General features: G+C 54.7%; 1 protein-coding gene and 1 non-coding gene across 4 annotated transcripts; both read right to left on the bottom strand.

Annotated features, from left to right (window-relative positions):
* Positions 1 to 2279: 2279 nt before the first annotated feature.
* On the bottom strand, positions 2280 to 5005 carry C15H17orf49 (chromosome 15 C17orf49 homolog). 3 transcript variants are annotated; one of them, XM_059717897.1, is made up of 6 exons: positions 4711 to 5001; positions 4201 to 4295; positions 3891 to 3992; positions 3647 to 3801; positions 3133 to 3234; positions 2280 to 2489 (listed from the first exon to the last, which is right to left on the bottom strand). In XM_059717897.1, exons 1-6 carry the CDS (start codon positions 4729 to 4731, stop codon positions 2485 to 2487), a joined length of 480 nt encoding a protein of 159 aa, XP_059573880.1. In that variant the 5' UTR covers positions 4732 to 5001; the 3' UTR covers positions 2280 to 2484. The 3 variants fall into 3 exon arrangements, with proteins under 3 accessions (XP_059573880.1, XP_059573878.1, XP_059573881.1); XM_059717895.1 differs by having other exon boundaries at positions 2280 to 2493; positions 4711 to 4994; XM_059717898.1 differs by lacking the exon at positions 3891 to 3992 and having other exon boundaries at positions 2280 to 2493; positions 4711 to 5005.
* Positions 5006 to 7565: 2560 nt separating this feature from the next.
* On the bottom strand, positions 7566 to 21165 carry LOC102576445 (uncharacterized). Its single transcript, XR_002092800.2, has 2 exons — positions 20838 to 21165; positions 7566 to 7825 (listed from the first exon to the last, which is right to left on the bottom strand). It is a non-coding gene; the product is annotated as an uncharacterized LOC102576445 (transcript).
* Positions 21166 to 21346: the final 181 nt, after the last annotated feature.

Below are 21346 nucleotides of genomic sequence, written 5' to 3'. Positions count from 1 at the left end.
CTGGGCTCTTTGTGGGTTTGTGTCCCCGAGACTTGAGTTCTCCATGTAGTTGTGTGTGCGTGTGTGCAGCTCAAACATCTGAGTTCTTTGTGCATGTGTCTAGACACCCGGGTTCTGTGGGTGCGCGCGCGTGTGTGTGGCGTCTGTCCCGGATGCCTGGGTTCTTTCTGTGTGTATCCCCCGTCCCCCCCAGATGGCTGGTGTGTGCGTGTGTGTGCACGTGTGTGTATCCCAGATGCCTGGGTTCTTTGTGTATGTGTGTGGCCTGGATGCCTGGGCTCTCAATGTGCATGCACGTGTGTGTCTTGGACACCTGAGTTTTCTATATGCATGCATTGCACACACATGTGTAGCCATGACACTGAGCTTTTTTTTGCATGCATGTGCCCCCACCTGGGTTGCATGTGTGTGTTTCCTGGACACCTGGGTTCTGTGTGTGTGTGCCAGGACACCAGGGTTCCCTGTTGATGTGCATGTGGCTGCCCCCTGTCCCGTGTGTAGGTGCGTGCATGGCAGGGTGGGGTGGGGGCATGTCTGTGTACTTGTTCATGTGTCTCTGGGGCCTGCGTGCACCCCATGTCCCTACTGCTGTTCTGTAAGCCGGGGGGGGGGGGGGGGGGGAGGTGTGTGTGTGGGGGGGGCGGTCACAGATTAACCCTCGGGGGGGTGGACAGAGTGTGGGGGCGGGGTGGGCCTTCCAACCGGCCACCAGCCCCACCACAGAGCCAGCTGCATCTTGGCCGCGGACAGACAGATGTGCTGCTCCTTGGTGCACACAGGTGGACAGATGTGCCCCCGCATGTGGATGCAGGCCCAGCCCCGCCCCAGCAGCACATCATGGTTTGTGGGGTCTCGTGGCACAGACCATGGCGTGGTGCTACCGCGGGGCCGGGGAGACAGCGTGGGAGACAGCGTGGGAGACTCCCCCGAGCCGCCTCTCCCCCCCCTCCCAGCCCCTCCACTCTAGCAGCACATAGATATTGGCGCTCTCAGTCCTGCCAGTGTCCTTGTGCTGCCCCAGTGAGGTCGGGCCACTGTCTACTGGGACCAATGGGAGGGGGAAATTGGGGGCACTGGAACCTGGGGAGTTGAGGGTTGGTGTGGCTGGGAGGCAGCCAGCTTTGGAAGAGGAAGGATTAAACCCCTCCTGTTGTGCAGGGGAAACTGAGTCAAGCCTGGGGAATGTGTGAGTGGGAGCAGGAGATGACCCCCTAGGGCACAGGTTGGGGTTATTAGCTATGCACGGACCTCATTGACTATGCACGAGGAACACTGAATATGTATGAACTGTACTGAATAGGCACAAACTCCATCAGCTATATGTGACCCTCATCCACTGCTCCCCCCCACTGACTGTGCAGCCTCTCATTAGCTATGCATGGCCCTCATTAATTAGGTATGGACCTCATTGTCTATGCACGGTCCTCATTATTATGCATAGGTCTTACTGAGCATGCACCCCCTCATCAATTATGCAACTGCTCATTGATTATGTGCAACCCTCATTGCTTATGCATTGCCTGCCTTCAATTATGCACAATATGCAAAACCCCCTCAACAAAGCGCAATCCTCATTGACAAGGCATCACTCCATGGAATATGCAGCCCCTCATTGACTATGCATGACCCCGCCACTACCCTAGTTGACTAGGCATTCCTTAATTATGCATGACCCTCATTGACTATGCATGAGCCCCTGCAATGCTTGTCCCTCACTGTTGATGCACAAGCTCCATGGTGGCTGCAGACTCAGACTCACCGATTCTGTACCAGGCTCACTGACTGCATTGGGGGGGGGCAGCGTCTGGGGGTGTTCATGCAGGGTGAACCCCCTGCCTGTGCCTCACAGTCACTATGTATGAGGGTCACCCCCAGCTCATTGACTATGCATGAGGGTCACTAATTGAGCTGGAGTTATGCATGAACCGTGCTGAATATGCATAATACTCATCAACTATGCATGAACCCCTGAGACCAGGCGGTGCTCATTACCTATGGGCAAACCCACCAATGGCAGATGACGCAGGCTGCCTACGCCATTGTGCTCAGCCCTCATTAGCTTTGCAAATGCACTCATTAGTTATGCAAATGCCACCCAGAGACCATGTGACTCTTAATTGCTATGTGGAAACCTTGTCAACTATTCCTGATGCCGGCCCTTGCCCCTTCCCTGACCCACCCCATTGCCACCCCCCCCCCCCCCAGCCACCCCTGGGCTTGCATTGCCGGGTCCCTCCCCACCAGCTCCCAGAAGGGAAACTGAGGCACACAGGAGGCGGTAGAGGGGAAGGCCCTTTATTCACTGTCACACTCCGCCCCAAGCCCCCTACCCTCAAAACAAGTGATGGGGCTGGGGGGTGGGATGGACACCCCCAGTGTCCTGCCCCCTCAAGCTCAGGGTGGTGTCCGGTGGTCTGGCTGGCCAGGGTCAGCGCGACAGCAGGGGCAGGTCACCAGTGGTCATGAGCAGCCCAGGGTCCAAGGTCAGGCTGTCTGGGAGAGGAGAGAGAGCAGAGAGAGGCTGAAAGGGGGGGGAGGAGAGGCAGAGCCTAAAGCAGGAGGGGGTGGGGCCTAAACCTGGGAGGTTGGGACTAAGACACTGGGGTGGGGCCAGGACTGGAGTGGGTGGGGCCTAGAGAAGGAAAGGACAGGGAGGCTGAAAAGGGGGTGGGGCCTGCTGAAGGGGCTGGGGCTCATAGAGCAAAGTTGTGGAGCCTGGAGAAATAGGGTCAGGGCAAGAGGGTGGAGTCTCCAAAGCCAAGGGAAAGTCTCAAGGAAAGGGGGGTGGGGCTGAGAAGGTAGAGGTGGGGCCTATGCAGACTGGGGCAGAGCCTGGACTGGGGCAGAGGCTGGGACCTATATGGCCTGGGGGTGGGTGGAGCCTGGAGGAAGAGGGGAGGAGCTGAAGAGTAGGGGGGGGTTAATCTCAAGGACTGGGGGCGGGGCCTGGTGAAAGGGGGCGGGGCCTGGGGATGCAGGGAGCAAAGGACCACCCCCAAGCAGCCAGGCCCCCCATCATGTACAGCCCCCCCAGCTCTCCTCTACTGGAGCCCCCCCACCATCTGCTGGGGATCCAGGCTGATCCTGAGGCCTCCCCGCACCCCACCAGCGGCCCCCCCGGCTCCTCCTTACCCTGGTCGAAGTTGAGCTTTTTAGGGGGCGGTGCATCGAGTCCCTCGATGTCAACCAGGTCGCTGCTGGCATCCGCATCGTTCAGGGCGCTCAGCGTCACGTCTAGGGGAGCAGCATGGGTGGGGGGCCCCCGAAAACCCCTGCCACTTCCTCCCCTGCACACAGCCCCCTGTTCCGGCCCGGGGGAGCCCAATACCGAATGGGGGGGGGGTTTCAAACCCCATCTTGCAACCCAGGGGGACCCCAGGATGGGAAGGAGGTCTCAGTACCTCTCACTCAGCTGGGGGGGATCCCAAAATTCAATGGGGCATCTCAACCCCTGCTGCAGCCTGGGGTGACCCCAAGACTGAACGGGGGGTCTCAGCCTCCATCCAGCTGCTCAGGGACACCTCAAGGTTGAATGGGGGGGGGTCTCAAGCCCCTCCCACAGCCCAGGGGAGCCCCAGGATTGAATGGGGGGGTCACAATCCCCTGCCTGGGGGGACCCCAGGATTGGGGGGGCTTCACAGCTCACCTGAGGCCTTCTGCTTCTTGGCAGGGGGGGCGTCAGGGGCAGGGGGCACCCCACTGTGCCCCCCCTTCTTGGGCCCCTTTTTGGGGGAGTCAGCTGGCAGCGGCACCCCGCTGTCCTCGTAGGCTTTGCGCTTGGCTGTAGCCTTGATTTGGGCCCTGGGGGGGCGAGAGGGTGGGGCCACGGTGAGCTGGGGCGGGGGTTGAGGGGTGTGGGGCTCCCCTCCAGCCCCCGCCCCCGCCCTTACACCGTGCGCTCCTTGATGACGGCGCTGAGCCGGTTGAGGTCGTCGCCGAAGCGCGTCACGGCCGCCCGCAGCATCTCGATCTCGCTCTCTGTCCACTTGGCCCTGGGGGGCGCGGGGTGTCAGGGGGCCCCCAGCCCGGAGCCCCCAGCCCATAAACGCTCCCCAGTGGCCCCCCCGATCCGAAACCCCCTCTTGGCAGCCCCCGAGACCCAACCCCCCTGCAGCAGGGCTTAGGGGGCAACTGGGGGTGTTTGGGGGGCAGGTGTAGGGGGAAGGTGGTGGGGTGTGGGAGGCAGGGGGCGGGGCTTACCCCGCGGGGGAAGAATCGGCCACAGGGTGCAGCTGCATGGTGAGCTCCCCCAGCTTGGTGAAGGCAGCACCGGCGGCTGAGAAGATCTCCCCGACCTGTGGGGGGGCGTGGGGGGCTGAGGGCAGTGCTCTGACCCCTTGACCTCACCTGCCATGACCTCTGACCCTGCTGCTCCCCCAGCTCCAGTCCCTGGGGGCAACCCTATCCCACCCCTGAGCCCCCCTACAACGTAGTAGGTACTCTTAATTCCCCCCCCACAAATGGGGCGGGCTTCTCAACCCTGGCGGGGGGGTCCCTCCACCCTGGGCCCCGCCCCCCTGTAGAGCCCCCCCCGAGCTGCCCCCAAAGCCCCTCCCCCTCCATGGGGGGCCCCAGTGGTCCCTCCCCTATGACCCCCTCCACCCCTTTTAGGGGTTCCCTGGACCCCAGGCCCCTCCCCCACCCAACTCGCTGCCCCTCCCCCACTGCAGGCCCCACACCCCATCCTGGCCCCGCCCCCCATGACCCCACCTTGGTGCTGGCGGAAGTCATAGCCCCCAGCCGCCGCCCCGGCCGCCGCCCTGGCACGACCGGAAGTGGGGCGCTCTGGCCCCCGTCGGCCGCCGGCGTCTCGATGGTGCGGCCGCTCCGTTCCCCCCCGGACCACCTGGTGCCTCGGTGGTGTTGGCGGACGCTCTAGCCGCCCGGATCCTCCAGCGCCTTGGTGGTGCGGGGGTGGGTGAAGCGCTCTAGCAGCGCGTCTCGGTGGTCCCTGCAGACGCTCCCGCCGGAGTCGCCTACGTCTCTATGGTGATTGGGAGCTCCAGGTTCTCGGCGGTAATGGCGGGCGCTCTAGGCGGTGTGGAGGACCACCCACTCGCTGGCTTTAACTCTTTCCTACCCCTCCCGCCTGGAGCCGTAGACCGGCGCCCTCTAATGCCCCCCCATCTACCCACAATGCACCTGGAAAAGCCCTTGGGGAGCCCATAGAGCCACTGCTCCCCACCCATAAAGCCAACCCCCCCTCCCATGGAGCCCACCCATCTACCCACCATGCACCTGGGGAAGCCCTTGAGGGACCCCCCCCCCCCCCCATAGAGGAAACCCCCAGCCCCTCCCTAATATACAGCCAGCCCCCCCAATAGAGCCCACCCCCTACCCACAATGCACCTGGGAAAGCCCTGGGGACCACCCCGCTACCCCCATCCATGGCCACTCCCCTCCACCAAGCCACCCCCTCCCATCAGGCGAAGTGCCGGAAGACTGGAAGGTGGCCCATGCAGTGAAGGGGAGGAGAGTAGATCCAGGGAACTACAGGCCGGTCAGCCTGACCTCCATCCCAGGGAAGGTCTTAGAGAAGATTATCAAAGAGGCCATTCTTAACAGACCGGCGGATGGCAACACCCTGAGGGGTAGCCACACGGGCTTGTTGCAGGTAGGTCTTGCCTGACCAATTTCATTTCCTTCTACGACCAGGTGACCGGTCACCTGGACAAGGGAGAGGAGATGGATGTCGTATATCTTGACTTGAGCCTTCAGTCTGGCATCTCGTGATCACCTCTTGGCAAAATTGGCTGACTGTGGCCCCGGCCTCACCGTGATCCACTGGCTCCGTGGTCGGACCCAGAGGGTGGTGGTTGGCAGAAGTCAATCATCGTGGTGCCCTGTGACCAGTGGGGTCCCTCAGGGCTCTCTTGGGCCCATATTGTTCAACATTTTCATTAACTATGTGGCCATTGGAGTCAGAAGCGGACTGGCCAAGTTCGCCGATGACACCAAACTCTGGGGCAAAGCATCCACGCCGGAGGACAGGAGGGCGATCCAGGCTGACCTGGACAGGCTCAGGAAATGGGCGGACAAGAACCTGATGGTGTTTAACACCGAAAAATGCAAGGTTCTCCACCTTGGGAAGAAAAACCTGCAGCATCCTTATAGGCTCGGCAGTGCTACACTGGCTAGCAGTACAGGTGAAAGAGACTTGAGGTCATCACTGACCACAAGGTGAACATGAGCCTTCAATGTGATGCTGCTGGTAAAGCGAGCAAAACGCTGGCTTGCATCCATAGATGCTTCTCAAGCAAATCCCAGGACGTCATTCTCCCCTTGTACTCGGCCCTAGTGAGGCCGCAGCTGAAGTACTGCGTCCAGTTTTGGGCTCCACAATTCAAAAAGGATGTGGAGAAGCTTGAGAGAGTGCAGAGAAGAGCCACACGTATGATCAGAGGTCAGGAAAACAGACCTTACGACAACAGGCTGAGAGCTATGCGGCTCTTCAGCTTGGAAAAGTGCAGGCTCAGGGGTGATCTGGTGGCCACTTATAAGTTTATCAGGGGTGACCACCAGGATCTGGGGGAACGTCTGTTCACCAGAGCGCCCCAAGGGATGACAAGGTCGAATGGTCACAAACTCCTCCATGACCGTTTCAGGCTGGACATAAGGAAGAACTTCTTTATTGTCTGAGCCCCTAAGGTCTGGAACAGCCTGCTGCCGGAGGTGGTTCAAGCACTTCATTGAACACCTTCAAGAGAAATTTCAATGTTTAGCTTGCTGGGATCCTATGACCCCAGCTGACTTCCTGCCCTGGGGCAGGAGGGCTGGACTTGATGATCTTCCCAGGTCCCTTCCAGCCCTAATGTCTATGAAATCTCCCCCCCATATAGAGCCATCCCCCACTCCCCCCTATAGACCCACTCTGCCCCACCCCCAGGCCCTCCCAGCTCTACCCCGTTCATTGCACAGGACAAAACCTTCAGGGTGGGGGACAGACACATGGGGGGGCACCAGCCCGGAGCAGGTTCCCTGTGGCTCAGAACCCCCACGTGGGGTAGCAACGTGCTAGATGCCCCCAATACCAGGTAACCCCTCATCCCCTTCCTGCCTGTCCAAGGAGCTAGGGATGCTCCCAGCAAGGGGTCCCCGTTACCCAGAGCCCCACCCCCCAGCTGCTGGGGGGGGTAGAAGCAAAGGATCATGGTCCAGGGGGGTCATAAAGAAGTGGTGGCGGCTGGTCCCGGACCTGGCAGGGGCCTCGTGGTGGCATGGAGAAGCTGCCCAGCATCACATGCAGCTTGGCCGGGAAGCAGCAGTTGCTGGCCTGTGCGATTTTGGGGGGGGTCAGTCCTGACACTCAGAGGACTCCCCCCACAACCTTCCACCTGCAACCAGGACTCCCAGGATCAGGCCCAGATTGGGGCCCTTGGAGGAGAAACACCCCCCACCCCCCTCCAGCCAGGGACTCACCCTGCTTCTCTGTCTCAGCCCCTGGTCTGCTGGGTCAGCTCACTCCCTCCTCCAGGGTACCTCTGGCCCTGGCTCTCCCACCTCCAGGCTTGTTAGGAAATGGGGTTCGGGACCAGCGCATAAAGGACTGACACAGCAATTCAATGCATGAATGACAAAGGCTTTATTTACTGCAACTCATCACTGGTAAATGAGCCTAAAGCAAAGCCAAGTCCAGTCTGTTTAGCTGTGAAAATGATAGTACCTCACCAGGGTCTTGGTCTTGTCAGCTTCTCCAAGGCGTGGATCCGTGCACCAGGAGATTGACCGATTGCAGGAGCAGATCTCGCATCCTGAACTGTGCGTGGTAGCTGCTCCGTTCCTTTTTGGTACCCTGCAGCTGGGCATCTTCAAAGCCTTCTTGTAGCTGTGCAAATAAAGAGGGAGCCCAAGCAATAAGTCGCAGGAAGATCCTGTTAATCAAACTGCTCATTATTGGTTATCAGCAGCGATCCAGGTTTTGCATTCATGCTAAAACACAATTTTTCTCATTTTAAGGAGAAACGCAAGGATTTTTCTTCTTTAAAGGAGAAAATGCGGGAAATGGGTTTCCCTATGTGGGCTGGCAGTGGCAGCCTGCGGGGGGCTAGGGGGAGCGGAAGGAGGGAGCTCAGGCAGGGGTGCAGTGTGTGTGAGTGCGCACACATGCATGTGGCAGCCTGGAGAGCAGCTCCCTCAGGTAACTCGGTGGGGGGGAGGGGGCAGAGATTGAGTCCCCCATAGGGAGGGAGTCAGGTAGGGCTGGGGCTGCTGCTCATCCCAGGGGCTGTGTGGGGTCCAGGGCTATGTGTGGCCACAGGCCTGGCGGGGAGTGGGATGGGGCTCACAGTGGCAAGGAGCTTCCCTGCCCGGTCCCACTCTGCACTGCCATGCCGGGACCTGCCTGCTGGGCAACGGGAACCCCAGGGAGGGCAGCAGGGCTGGGAGCCCGAGTCTGCAGTGGCTGCCTGCGGAGCCCATGCGGGGGGGCAGGGGGCTGCAGGCCCGGGTAGCCCTGGCAGTTGGGGGCAACTGGCAGGGCTGCGGGCTGGGGGGGGTTAAGAGGCAACAGCAGGGGCCGGGCTGCTCAGCACCACAAAGCACGCGGGGGGGCTGTAGGTGGACCCGCGTCTAGGGGAGCGCAGGGGGAGCTTGTATTTCCATGATAAACCCCTCCCCAATCAAATTAAAAATGTATCGGTATTTAGAATTTATTTCATTATAGTGACTGAGGCACCAGCGAACTTCCAGGTTGCTTTAAAATTGTAAATATATCAGTAAAATGCTGTGTTCAACTGATACCTGGACATATAGTGGCCTTTCATTGTAGTCAGGGAAAAACACAGATGTTGGGGGTTTTAATCAGAGAATTTGTCATTTTTAAACAGAGAAATCCAGGATCCCTGAATCATTATCTATCAATTATTTATTTACTGTGCATTTTTATAATTATTTATTCTTTATCAAAGGTTATTTATTTTTTATTATTATTTAGTTGTATTTACCATTTATTTTTTATTGTTTTTATAGTTTATTTGTATGTGTTACTATTATTTACTTACCATTTATTTACTGTTTTTATCATTTATTCATTCTCTATCAACTAGTATTTACCCACTGTTATATATCATGTATTTATTTATTATCTGTTAACATCATTTACTTCTTTTGTTTTTATTATTAAAACATTTGTTTTATTACTGAAGTGGAAACAACAACATTTGCTTTTTGATGAGACAAGCCTGGAGAACATTTTATTTTATACTTAAGGTACCTGGAAATTATGTTTGCTTTGCTTGTATTTTTTTCATTAGTTCATTTGTTTATTATTATTATTGTTATTAGCGTTATCATGATAATCATTATCCTCATCATCATTGATGATTTGATTTTGGTTGGTCATATTTTAATTAATTTTAATTTAATTGACTTTTTAAATGAATTTTTTAGTAGCTGAAACCCGCAAACCATTTGCAATTGCATTTTTATTGCAACAGTATCTCTTTAAACACAGGATTTTTAGTTATCCTTTGACCGAATACATTAACAGGATCAAAACCTCTCTCCTTCGAAAAGGCTTCATAAAGCTGCCCATATGTAAAGACAGGTGTAGGAGTATCTTTTATTACAGGATTATAATAAAGTGCCCCTGGCCCTGCTCCTGCCCCTCACTCCCCCCCCCACCGCCTCAACCCCCTGGAAGCCTGGATTTTATCTAAATCTAGATAAAGTAAAATGCAGTTGGTTAAATTAAATGCAGTGAAATGAATTAAATGATGGAGGGGTGCAGGTTGTAGCTGTGTTGGTTTAAGGACATAGGCAGACAAGATTCTTTGGGTAAATCTGATATCTTTTATTAGACCAACTGAACAGATCAGATAAAGGCCAACTAAAAAGGCTTAAATGACTGTCCTTTTTTTAAGAACTACTTTTTTAAAAATCTCCTAGCCTGAGGGAACGGAGGAAGACGCTGCTTTCCCACTCCAGCCTGGGAAAGCACAGACCGTTCGCAGATGCTTCCTCAGTCTGACGAAGGGTGTTGGGCCCGAAAGCGTGCAAAGCAGAATTTTTCCAACTATCTGAGTTGGTCTAATAATAGATACCAGATTTACCCCAAGAACCTCGTGAGTTGAGGTGAAATCCCTCCCCCAGGACAGAGCTGCAGACAGGAAACCTGAAGTCAAAAACAAGATGCAAAAAAGGAACCTGAAGTCAAACAAGATACAGAAGAAGGAAGTCACCAACATCCAGCCCCAAATTCTCCTCCTTCCAACATCTGGGCAAATCTGGGGGCTAAGGCGGAAAGGAAGTGGGGGTGTCTGGGCTGAATGGGCCTGATTCCACTGCTCTGGGGGCTGCACATGGTGGGGAAGTCCCTTCCAGCCCCCAGCTCCAGGTTTGGGGTGAGAAACCCAACTGGCTTCATACTGCATGTCCTGCATTCCCTGCAGCCTGATCCTGTACCCTTGTGCATGGCTCTGCACCCTAAACACTCCCACAATGATCGGCATCCTCTACACCAGTGCTTCTCAAAGTGGTGGTCCGCAAACCGGTGCCGGTCCGCAGCGAGTTGCCAGGAAAGAGAGAAATATATTTTCAGGAGCATAACATTGATATGTCATAGCACCACAGTTTGTACGTTCCAACACTCCAGGTGACGTCACGTCGTGCGAGGTGAGGAAAGAGAAAGAAACAGCTGGTCGCGCATTTGTGAAGCGCTGTTACATGCAGTTGCTGCCACTGACTGAACAGGTCCCCAGTCCCTGGCCCACTGGAAAAAAAGTTGCCAGTCCGCCACATCAGATAGTTTGAGAAGCACTGCTCTACACCACCAGACAACCCCTTGCTCCTGCCCCACAACCCCCCAGCTCCAGAATTTGGATGAGGGTAGGGTTACCATACATCCAGGTTTTCCCAGACATCTCTTTTTGGGTCTTCCCATCTCCATCTGGGTGCTTTTGGGGATTTTGTTCTGCCTCTGCTCAGCATCAAAGACCTCCCCCCACCCCAACCCTGGCACTTCCTGGATTGTCCCAGCTGCTTGGGGCTGGGGGGAGCAGAGGATGGAATTGTAGGCAGGGCATCAGGTGGGCCTGGCACTGCCCCAGCACTGTAGGCAGGTAAGTCTATGCAGGGAAGGGGTTGGAGGGCCAGAGTGGGGCATGTGGGGGTGTGAGCGGGTGGGTGCCTAAGTTGTCTGGGTGCTGCAGGTCCAGCAAGGCACAGAGGGAGGGGAGGTGTCTGCCCCTCCAGTGGGGAAACGGGGTGAGGGGGGTTTTGGGGGGAAACAGGGAGCTGTGTAGGCAGCAGGGGATGGCGGGGCAGGGCCTGTGGGTCAGGAGTGAGGGGCACCAGCAGGGATGGTGGGGAGTGGGTTGGGAGTGAAGGGCACCAGTAGGATGGGGGGGGAGGGGCTGCAGGTTGGGAGTGAGGGGCACCAGCAGAGGAGCAGGGAGTGGGGCGGTGTGGTAGCACAAGCGGGTCTGGTGGGACGTGGTTGCAAGGATGTTCACGTTATGTGCAGCTCAAGCTGGAGAGTGGAGACAGTAGCTCCACCCCCAGGTTTCAGTGGTATAAAAATGCTGAAAACTCTTCTCTGGAGGGAAGAGCTGAGCAGAAGCGGCACCAGTGCAGTTGCAGGACTGGACCCACGAGCGTTGAGTGCTTCGGGCTGTAGGGTCCTCTCCCTTCCCACGGGACCCTCCATCTCCCCTCCCCACCAGTGCCCAGAGAACCCGGGTGTCCGGGCGCCCAGCCGCACCCCCCCCCCCAAAGAAGCCAGGCATCCGGGCTGCCAGTGCAGTATCTGGCTGAGATTTTCTTGGCACGCTCCTTGCTTTTGTCTCCCCACAGTATCTTTTTAAACACAGTATTTTTAGTTATCCTTTGACCAAATATATTAATGGAATCACATGCACACACAACCCAGCTGTTCATGAAATGAACACACATGCAACCAAAGTGTCTAGGACGCACACGGACAAGTGAGCTGTGTGGAACCACACTCCCCCCTGCCAACAAGTATGTGGGACAGAGAAAGGTTCTTTGGGTAAATCCGGTATCTTTTATGAGACCAAGTCAAAGAGTTGGAAAACGTCCCTTCTGCAAGTTTTGCTCCAGAAACAGCCTTTCCCCAGACTGAGGAATTGAAGTTGTGCTGTGCTGTTGCTGGATGCTGCTCGCAGGAAGAGCACAGCACAGCTGCACATGGATCTTCGGGCTGAGGAAGGCTGTTTCAGGAGCAAAGCTTGCACAAGAGAAATTCTCCAACTATTTGAGTTGGTCTCATAAAAAATACCAGATTTACCCAAAGAACCTGATCTGCCTATGTCCTTCGAACACCATGGCTACAACCTACACCCTGGGACACATGGAGACGCACACAACCCAAGTGTCTGGGACACATGGACAGACAAGGTTCTTTGGGTGACTGATATCTGATATTAGACCAACTCAAGTAGTTGGGGAAATTCTGCTTTGCAAGCTTTCGGACACAAATGCCCTTCGGCCAGCTGAGTAGTCCGGCAGAGGAAGAGCTGGCACTTGCTCCGTGCTCTCCCTGGGCGCAGGAAAAGGAACTGCTCAAGAGACAGTTCTTCACTCTCCTCACTTCTACCATGCTGCTCTACCGTGCATGCACGCACACACACACACGACCCAGGCTTTCAAGACACACACACAACCCACTTTTCCACAACACACACAGCCCAGGCTTCAAGGACAAGCATGCACACACACAGAACCCAGTTTGAGGATACACACCAATGTGCACATGCACACAATGCAGTCTTTGAGGACATGCATGTGTGTGCACAGACCCACACCCAGCTCACTACTGGTAGCTGCCAGGCCCCCCCTTGTGCTGCCATTTTCCCCGTTGCTGGTGTTGGGAAGAACAGCTGGTGCTGGGGCGGGCACTGGGCAGGGCGAGCAATATCAAACCTAATGAGCCCCAGCCTGAAGTGTTAACGAAGCTTTTGTACAAAATTTTGTACCAACAATTTCTAAAAGTCAGCACCAAGGGCAATAATGTTCACAATCAATTATGCTATAATAAAACAAAACCCCAACTACATCCACAAAGATGGCAAGTAAAAAAAGTAATATCTGCTGCCACTAATACAGAAATGAAAAAAATGCAGGCTGCATAGAGAAATATCATGCCGCTAGTAGAGAAGCCAAGAGCTGAACGCCAATAAAGCCAGCACTGCAGTGCACCCAGTAATAATAAAAAATCCAGGCACAGTTCCTCATCCTGGATAAAAAGATGCCACACAACTTATAATAAATAGTGTAAAAATATTAAAAACAAATCAATGCTGGACTTTCAGTCCTACTGAAGTGCAAATGTAAGTTCAGGCACCAATATAAAATTTAATTAAAAAAGGAAAAAAACCTAAAACTTCACTGACCAAAATGAAAGCAATAACTTAAATTAACACTGCTCAAAAAAGCTGTAGCTTAGAGGCATGGTAGAAATGAAGGCATTTTGCCTTAAGTATGAAATGAAGTGCCCAGGCCTCTCTCATTGCAGCATTCAACCCAAAAAAACATTCTGTGCCCCCCAGAGCTCAATTCAGACTTCTAGGGAGCAGTTGGTAATACATAGACAATGAGGGGTGAAAGGACCTCAGGAGGTCACATCCAGTCCAGCCCCCTGCTCCAAGCAAGACCAGCCCCAACTACATCATCCTAGCCAAGGCTTTGTCTACTCAGGTCTTCAAAACCTCCGAGGATGCAGACTCCCCCATCTCTCTGGGGAGCCTGTTCCAGTGCTTCACCACCCTCGTTAGAAAGTTTTTCCTAATATCCAACCTCAACTTCCCTTGCTGCAGCCTGAGCCCATTGCTCCTTGTTCTGTCACCTGCCACCGCAGAGAACTGTCCAGCTCCGTCCTCTTTTGAATCCCCCTGCAGGGAGTTTAAGGCTGCTATTAAATCCCCCTCAGTCTTCTCTTTTCCAGACTAAATCAGCCCAGTTCCTTCAGCTTTTCCTCACAAGTCCTGTCCCCCAGCCCCCCATAGCCATATTTCCTTGCCCTCTGCTGGACTCTCTCCAATCTCCCCAGTGCCAAATCGAGGGGAAGAATCACTGTCCTCCATCTGCTGGCAGCCCTCCTACCAATGCAGCCCAGGATGCCATTAGCCTTCTTGGCAGCAAGGGTACACTGCTGGCTTCTGTCCAGCTCCTTGTCCCACCCCCCCAGGGCCTTTTCTGCAGAGATGTACAGGAGGGCTGGGAGCCTGCACACTGGGGTGCTCTGGGAGGGGGTTGGGGTGAGAGCAGGGGGGTGATGAGAATATTTTCCCTCCACTGAGGGGGCTGGGGCCAGGGCAGGAGGCACCAGTAACCTCCCCAGAGCTGGGCGCACCTAGAGCCCATCACCTCCCAGCCCTGAGTGAAGGGCCGTGCTGCGCTCTGGGAGGTGGCGACATGGAGGAAGAGACGGAAAAGGAATGGAGCAGGGTCTGGCAGGTGGGGAGGGGGCAGGGGCAGAGGCCTGGATGCCTGGGTTCTCCCTGCTCTGGGGTGTGGGGACAGGGCTGAACACTCCATGTTCTCCCCTGTATTGGCAGGAGGGACCTGGGCAGCCCAGATTGGAGTCATTCAGGCAGGACAGGGCTATGGAAATGCCACAGGTAGGCACCCAGTACCTGAATGGCACCAACTTACTTGGTGAGTTCAGGGAAAAGGGGGATGGGGACTGGGGGCCTGGATGCTGGGCTCTCTCCTGGCTCCAGGGGGGTGAGCGCAGGGGGGCTGAGAGCCCGAACACCTCGGTTCTCTGGCCAGGTCTGTGTAGGGAGCATTCATCATGCGCCTTTCTCCCACAGAGACAAGAGGTGATCCAGAGAACGGGGAAGCCGAGACTTCAACACAAAACAATCACCGACAGACGATTGTATTAATTGGTAAGCCTGGGACTGGGCTCGGCCAATGCTCCTGCTGGGACCAACCTGTAGGGTCCTGGCTGGAGGGTCTTACCCCCTTAGGGTCAGGGGTTTGCCCCCTGCTCACCTTGGCCTAGCCAGGGGGGTTCCCCTCCCTCTGCAGCAGGAACACGGCCTGGGCTCTCTGTAGTATCTCTCACCCCCCAGCAGCAGCAGGACATGCCGACTGCAGCCCCCCTGCTGTCCCTGGGGCAAAGGCGGGGGTGAGGCCTGGGGGTGCCAGCAGCTGTAGGAATGGGCTGAAGGGTGGGGGTGTCTGTGCTGTGTGGGGCTGATCCTGCTGTCTCAGGCAGGGCTTAGGCTGAATGTACCCCTGGGGGTCCCTCCCAGCCCCCCACACGGGGATTTGGGGAGGGAACCAGGTGTCTGGGAGCAGGGAGGGAGCTGCTTCTGCTGCACTTGCTGCCTGCTCTAACACCTGCTTCCCAGGGGTGCTGACACTGGCGCTGCATGCGATACTGTGGCCGTGTGGGACACTGCAGTAGACCAGCGCTGTGGTGCCTTCCTCCAGTCCACATAAGCAATGGTGGGGAGCTGGGAGCCCAAACACCTGGGTTGTCCTGCAGCTCTGGGAGGGGAACGGGGACTGCTGGGCTGGCAGAGCAGGGATCCGGGAGCCCGGTCATCTCCGTTCAAGGGACTGACCCTGTTGTACCACCTTCCAGCTCTGGTTTCTCCCAAAGAAAACAGCACTGCAGGGACCATCTTCTCTAGCCACACTGATCTCAACTACAGCGCTTGTGCTAACTTCTGTAAAGGACGAGGGTCGCAGCTGCCCAGCCTTGACATGGCACAGGTAGGTCATGGCTGGGAGTTACAAGGGGGCTGAGATCCCATTGCCTCTGGGCTGGGCACTGGGGCTGACTGTACAGAGCACTGGTGCCCAGTGCAGAGATGTGGCTGGCTCTGGGGTGGGCGCAGGGGGCTTGGGCTCCTGTGACATTAATGAGAGAAGAGGCAGCAGACAGAGCCCAGGGAGCTGAACAGGAGCTAGCCCCAAGGACCGTGGCAAAGAAACATGGCTGACCAGGCAGGGAGTTGCCCGTAGAGGGAAGGGGCAGAGAGAGCCCAAGGCTGGCCAGTGCCCACAGCTGGGCGGATGCGGAGGCCAGGCAGAAAGCACTAGATAAGAGACCGCCTCTGCCCCAAGAGTTCTGTCACTGAGGGACTGAGAGGTAACTGCTCCCCCCAGCCAGGGTGGATGATTTAAATCAAATTGATTTAAATCACAATTTAAATTGCTGACCAGGAAGCCTCGGTTTAATCACTGTTTTCTACAGAAAGTACATTCTTGTTGTTTGATACCCTCTGTTCACTGAACTTTTTGAAACTCTGCACTTTGAGAGAGGGAAAGGCTCAACTCTGTGTACACAAGCTCGCAGAGAGACCAGGGGGCTGGTGGGTGGGTAATTGGGTCCGTTCTCTCTCATCGCCATACACTGCTGTTAACCAGGATGTTATCTCTGGAGACAACAGACTCTCCCTGTACCTGAAGAAGGATGTTTGTGCCCAAAAGCTTGCAAAGAACCATTTTTCCAACTATTTAGTTGGTTTAATAAAAGAGATCACATCTACCCGAAGAACCTTGTCTGCCTGTGATCTCTAGAGACGCAAATCCAGGGTTTGAGAACTGAAACTGAGCATCACAAAGATGCTTAATGAGATCTTCTAGACTGAGCACTGAGTCCCACTGGGCAGAGCAGTTTTCTTTGATCTTTACTAATCTATAGAGGAGCTTCTGGAACCCAATACATTTGGGCCCCGATATAGTCTGTGGCCTGTTGTGACTGATTTATAAAACTTCTAAAAAAGTTACATGAATATATTGCCTCAAGTATTGTCTCAAATAGCATACAATTAGAAGTTATAATCCCTATTCCATGATGACATCTTTGAGCTTTAATGTATCTTAAATTAAAACTAGCTTTATTATAGGTTTATTTTTTATTTAAAACACCATCTTAACAAAAAAGTACACTTAAATAAAAAAGAGAGTCTGATTTAAAAAGCAAAATCCAACTTAAAAAAAACCTGTTGATTTTTATCCACCCTGGCCATAACCCCGACATTGTACTTTCACCTGGCTGCAGCGCCCTGCTGGACCCACCACAGGGCAGCGCTGACCCATTCCCTGCCCCCACCTGTAACGTCTGCAGTGCCACCATGAGCAGCACTTCCCCGTCTCAACTTCCCTGCTTGAGTCATCCCTCAGCACAAATCTCTTGGGGCACAGGTGGTCTCTTTTATATTAGACCAACTAGATAGTTGCAAAAAAATTGTTTTCTTTGCAAGCTTTCAGGCTCAGATACCGTCTCACAGAGCAGGTTTTTACAAACTGGCCTTTTCTGCAAGAGGAAGTTTCCTTTGTAACCTGGCAATCAAAACTCACGGAAGAGGTGATAGCTTTTATTAGACCAACTAGATATTTGCTTTCAAATATGTAGTTGGTTTAATTCACTAGAATTCAAGTTCTAGATTCTTTTTCAATTAAAAAACAAACCCAAAAAGAAGGGGGTTGCGTGTTTCCTTGCTGGGGGGGCAGCGGGAGCTGGGCAGCTTCGAGCAGGGCTCCTTCTACAGCCTCTGCCTGCTTCAGTTCAGCCTGGGCCCGGCCTTGTGAAAAAGGGGGTGTCTGCTCGAGAACTCGTGGGCAAGGAAGGAGTGGTGGCAGAGGAGGGAAATGGCACGCAGCCCCCCTCCCCTCCCTGCACTCTGATGGGATTGCTGTTGTCTGAAAGGGACCTCATACAAGGACTTGTGTGAGAGGGAGGTTTTCACGGGGGGGGGGGGGGGGGGGTTGCCAGGTGAAGGAGAGGACTTGTGAACAGTTCCATAGTTGGTAAGGTCAGAAGGGAGCTGAGCAGATCATCATGTCCGACCCCCTGCCATGGCAGGAGAGAATACTGGGGTCAAATGACCCTAAGTGATCATCTAGCCTCCTTTTGAAGACCCCCAGGGTAGGACTGAGCACCACTTCCCTTGGAAGTTGGTTCCAGATCCTAGCCGCCCTGACTGTGAAGTCGCGCCTCCTGATATCTAGCCTGAATCCACCCTCTGCCAGCTTGCGACCTTTATTTTTTGTCACTCCTGGTAGTGCTTGGGGAAACAGGGACTCCCCCAATCCTGCTGGTCCCCCCCGACCAGTTTGTAAACAGCCACTAGATCCACTCTCAGCCTTCTCTTGTGGAGGCTGAACAGGTTCAGGTCCCCTAGCCTCTCCTCGTACGGCCTGCCCTGCTGCCCCCTGATCATGTGGGTGGCCTTCCTCTGGACCCTCTCCATGCTGTCCACATCCCTCCTGAAGTACGGCACCCAGAACTGGATGCAGTACTGTGGCCTGACCAGTGTCACATAGAGGGGGAGGATCACCTCCTTGGACACGCTTGAGATGCATCTGTGGATGCATGACAAGGTGTGGTTGGCCTTCCTAACCGCGTCCCCACACTGTCGCCCCATTTTCATTTTGGCATCAATAATGACTCCAAGATCCTTTTCTGCCTCTGCACTGATGAGCAGGGAGCTCCCGAGCCTGTAGGTCTGCTGCTGGTTCTGCACCTGGGGAGGAAGTACCTTGCACTTGTCGGTGTTGAAACCCATCCTGTTCTCATCCGCTCACCCCTGTAACCTGTCCAGCTCCAGTTGCAGCCTATTCCTCCCTTCTAGCGTGCCCACTTCGCCCCACATCTTAGTGTCATCTGCAAATTTGAACAGGGTGCTTTTTACCCCCTCGTCCAAGTCACTGATGAAGATGTTGAATAGTGTGGGCCTGAGGACCGAGCCCTGGGGGACCCCACTGCCCACGTCCCTCCAGGTCGAAAATGACCGTCCACCACCACTATCTGAGTGCGGCCCTCCAGCCAGTTAGTGACCTATCTGACTATGTAGATATTGACGCCACAGTCTCCTAGTTTTTTAATGAGAATGGGGTGAGAGACAGTGTTGAAGGCCTTCCTAAAATCCAGAAAGACTACATTCACTGTGACACCTGCATCCAAGGATTTTGTGACCCAGTCATAGAAGGGCACCAGTCTGCCAGGACCTGCCTTGAATGAACCTGCTGGTTGCCTCTAAGCATAATCTCCCCTGCTGCCCCCTTGTGGACATCCGCCAGGATAAATTTCTCAAAAAGCTTATCCAGGACGGAGGTAAGACTAATTGGCCTATAGTTTCCCCGGTCCTCCTTCCTCCCTTTTTTGAAAATGGGAACCACATTGGCCCTTTTCCAGTCCTCCGGCACAATGCCAGAGCACCATGAGTGCTTGTAAAGCTGTGCCAGGGGTCCTGCAATAACCTCTACCAGTTCCTTCAGCACCCTGGGGTGGAGATCATCAGGACCTGCTGATTTAAATATGTTCAGTCCCTCCAGAAGTTCCCTGACTAGATCCTCACTGATCCTAGGCCTGGGTGCGCCTCCCCTGGGGCCTAGGGGGGGTCCCAGTGGGGGGGGAAGAATGTCCTGGTCCCTGCTCAGAAAAATGATTCACTTGATTGGGAAGCTTGCATATTCTTGCAGGTCCCATCTCAGGAGTTTCTAGACTTACAACACCAGTTAAGACTTCTTTTAATCACTCCCTGTCTGTAAGTTATGAGTTTTTTTGAGCAGTGTTAGTTTAAATTATTGTTTTAATTTTGGTTGGTAAAATTTCAGGGTTTTTTCCTTCTTTAATTTTTTTATTAGTTTCTGAACATACATTTGTGCTTGAATAGGACTGAAAATTCAGGATTGAGTTTTAAAAATATTTTTACACTATTATAAGTTGTGTGGCATTCTTTTACCTGGGACGTGTGAAACTATGCCTGGATTTTTTAAAAATTATTATTATTGGGTACATTGTGGGGCTGGCTATATTTATAACAGGCACAGGCCTTTGTTATAGTGGTGTTCAGCTTTTGGCTTCTTTATTAGCAGCAGGATATTTCCTTATGTATCCTGGATTTTTTGACTTCTCTATTAGTGGCAGCAGATATTACTTTATTTTTTCTTGCCAGCTTTGTGGATGTAGTTGGGGTTTTAATTGTTCGTTTATTATAGCATGATTGACTTGGAATGTTACTGCCACTTGGTGGCGAGTTCTAGAAATTGTTGGTATTCAATTTTGTATGGACAGCCTCGTTAACATTACAGGCTGGGGCTTATTAAGAGGTTTGCCTTTTCTGGCCCAGCCCAGTGCCCACCCCAGCACCAGCTACATCCGGCCCTGTTCTTTGCAGCCCCAGAAAAAGGGAACAAAGAGTTGCATGAGGAGGCCTGGCATCTACCACTAGTGAGCCACCTCTGTGTGTGTATGCATATGTTTCTCGCACACACAACCTGGGTTGTGTGTGTGTGTGTGTCCCAGATGCCTGGGTTGCTTGTGTATGTGTCCTGGACACCTGGGGTGTGTGTGCGTGTGCGCCAGAAGCCTGGGTGGGGGTGCTGAGACTGTCATTTATCCTGGTGGGGTGGACGTGGCAGCCAGTCCCAGTTGCAAGTGTGGCACTGCTGCACAAAACAGTCAGTATATATACACTGAGTGGTGTGCCTTGCTCCACACCCAGGTCTTCTGGATTTGGCTCACTTCACTAGTTTTTCGAATGCAAAAAGTCAGAGGAAACAAGAACTGGCTGCAATTTGGAAGGGTTTCCAAAATGTTCAGAGAGAACCAAAGGGGCTGCAGCCCGAGGCTCTCTGCATTTATGTGCAAGGCTGCCCCACAACTGGGCACATTACTGAGCACCCAGTGCCTGCCTGCCCCCCTGGGTTGTGTGCACGTCTCCGTGTGTGTGCGTGTGGCCAGGGGTCAGGCGGCCTGGCTTCTCTCCCCATATGGAACAGGGGCGCAGACACGGAGCTCTCGGGGAGGGGGCAGACGCCCGGGTCCTCTGGGAGGGGGCCGGGGTGAGGGCAGGAGGTCCTGTAAGGCAACGGAGGGGATGTCAGAGCCCAGGCGTGACCCCATCGTCACTCACCTGACAAGTCCAATGTCCTGGGGAAGTACTTCTGTCTCTATCGGTCTGTCCACAGTGCTGGCGTCTTGTGTAAGACTCCCGGGGAGACTCCACCTCTGCGCGCCTCCTTTCACGCTTCTGCGCCAGCACAAAATGGCCAGGGGTGGGCCCCAGCAGCTGCCTGCCGCATTCGGCTGGAGGGGGAGGCGCCCCTCGCTCCAGACGCAGAGCGAGCGAGCGCTATAGTGAGGGCACACTGGCGTGGCGTGGCGTGGCGCGCCCCCCCGTGCTCTACTGAGCCCAGCGCCCGCTGCGCCCCGGCCCTGTTCTTCCAGCCCCAGGGGAGGGGAGCGGGCCGCGGGCAGGCACGGGCGGGACGCCGGCGGGCAGCACCGACCCTGCGGCCCCGCAGGCGGGGCGAGAAGGCAGAAGGGGCTCATTAAGGAGGAACGAGCAACGCGCCCCGACGGGACGGGCCGGTTGCAGTCGCTCCCCCTGGGGACAAGGGCAGCAAGTCCCCTGCGGTCCCG

Source organism: Alligator mississippiensis, chromosome 15 (genome assembly GCF_030867095.1).
Source record: "Alligator mississippiensis isolate rAllMis1 chromosome 15, rAllMis1, whole genome shotgun sequence".
NCBI lineage: Eukaryota > Metazoa > Chordata > Crocodylia > Alligatoridae > Alligator > Alligator mississippiensis.
The sequence above is the reverse complement of the archived record's forward strand: the minus strand, read 5'-3'. Positions and strand labels throughout refer to the sequence as shown.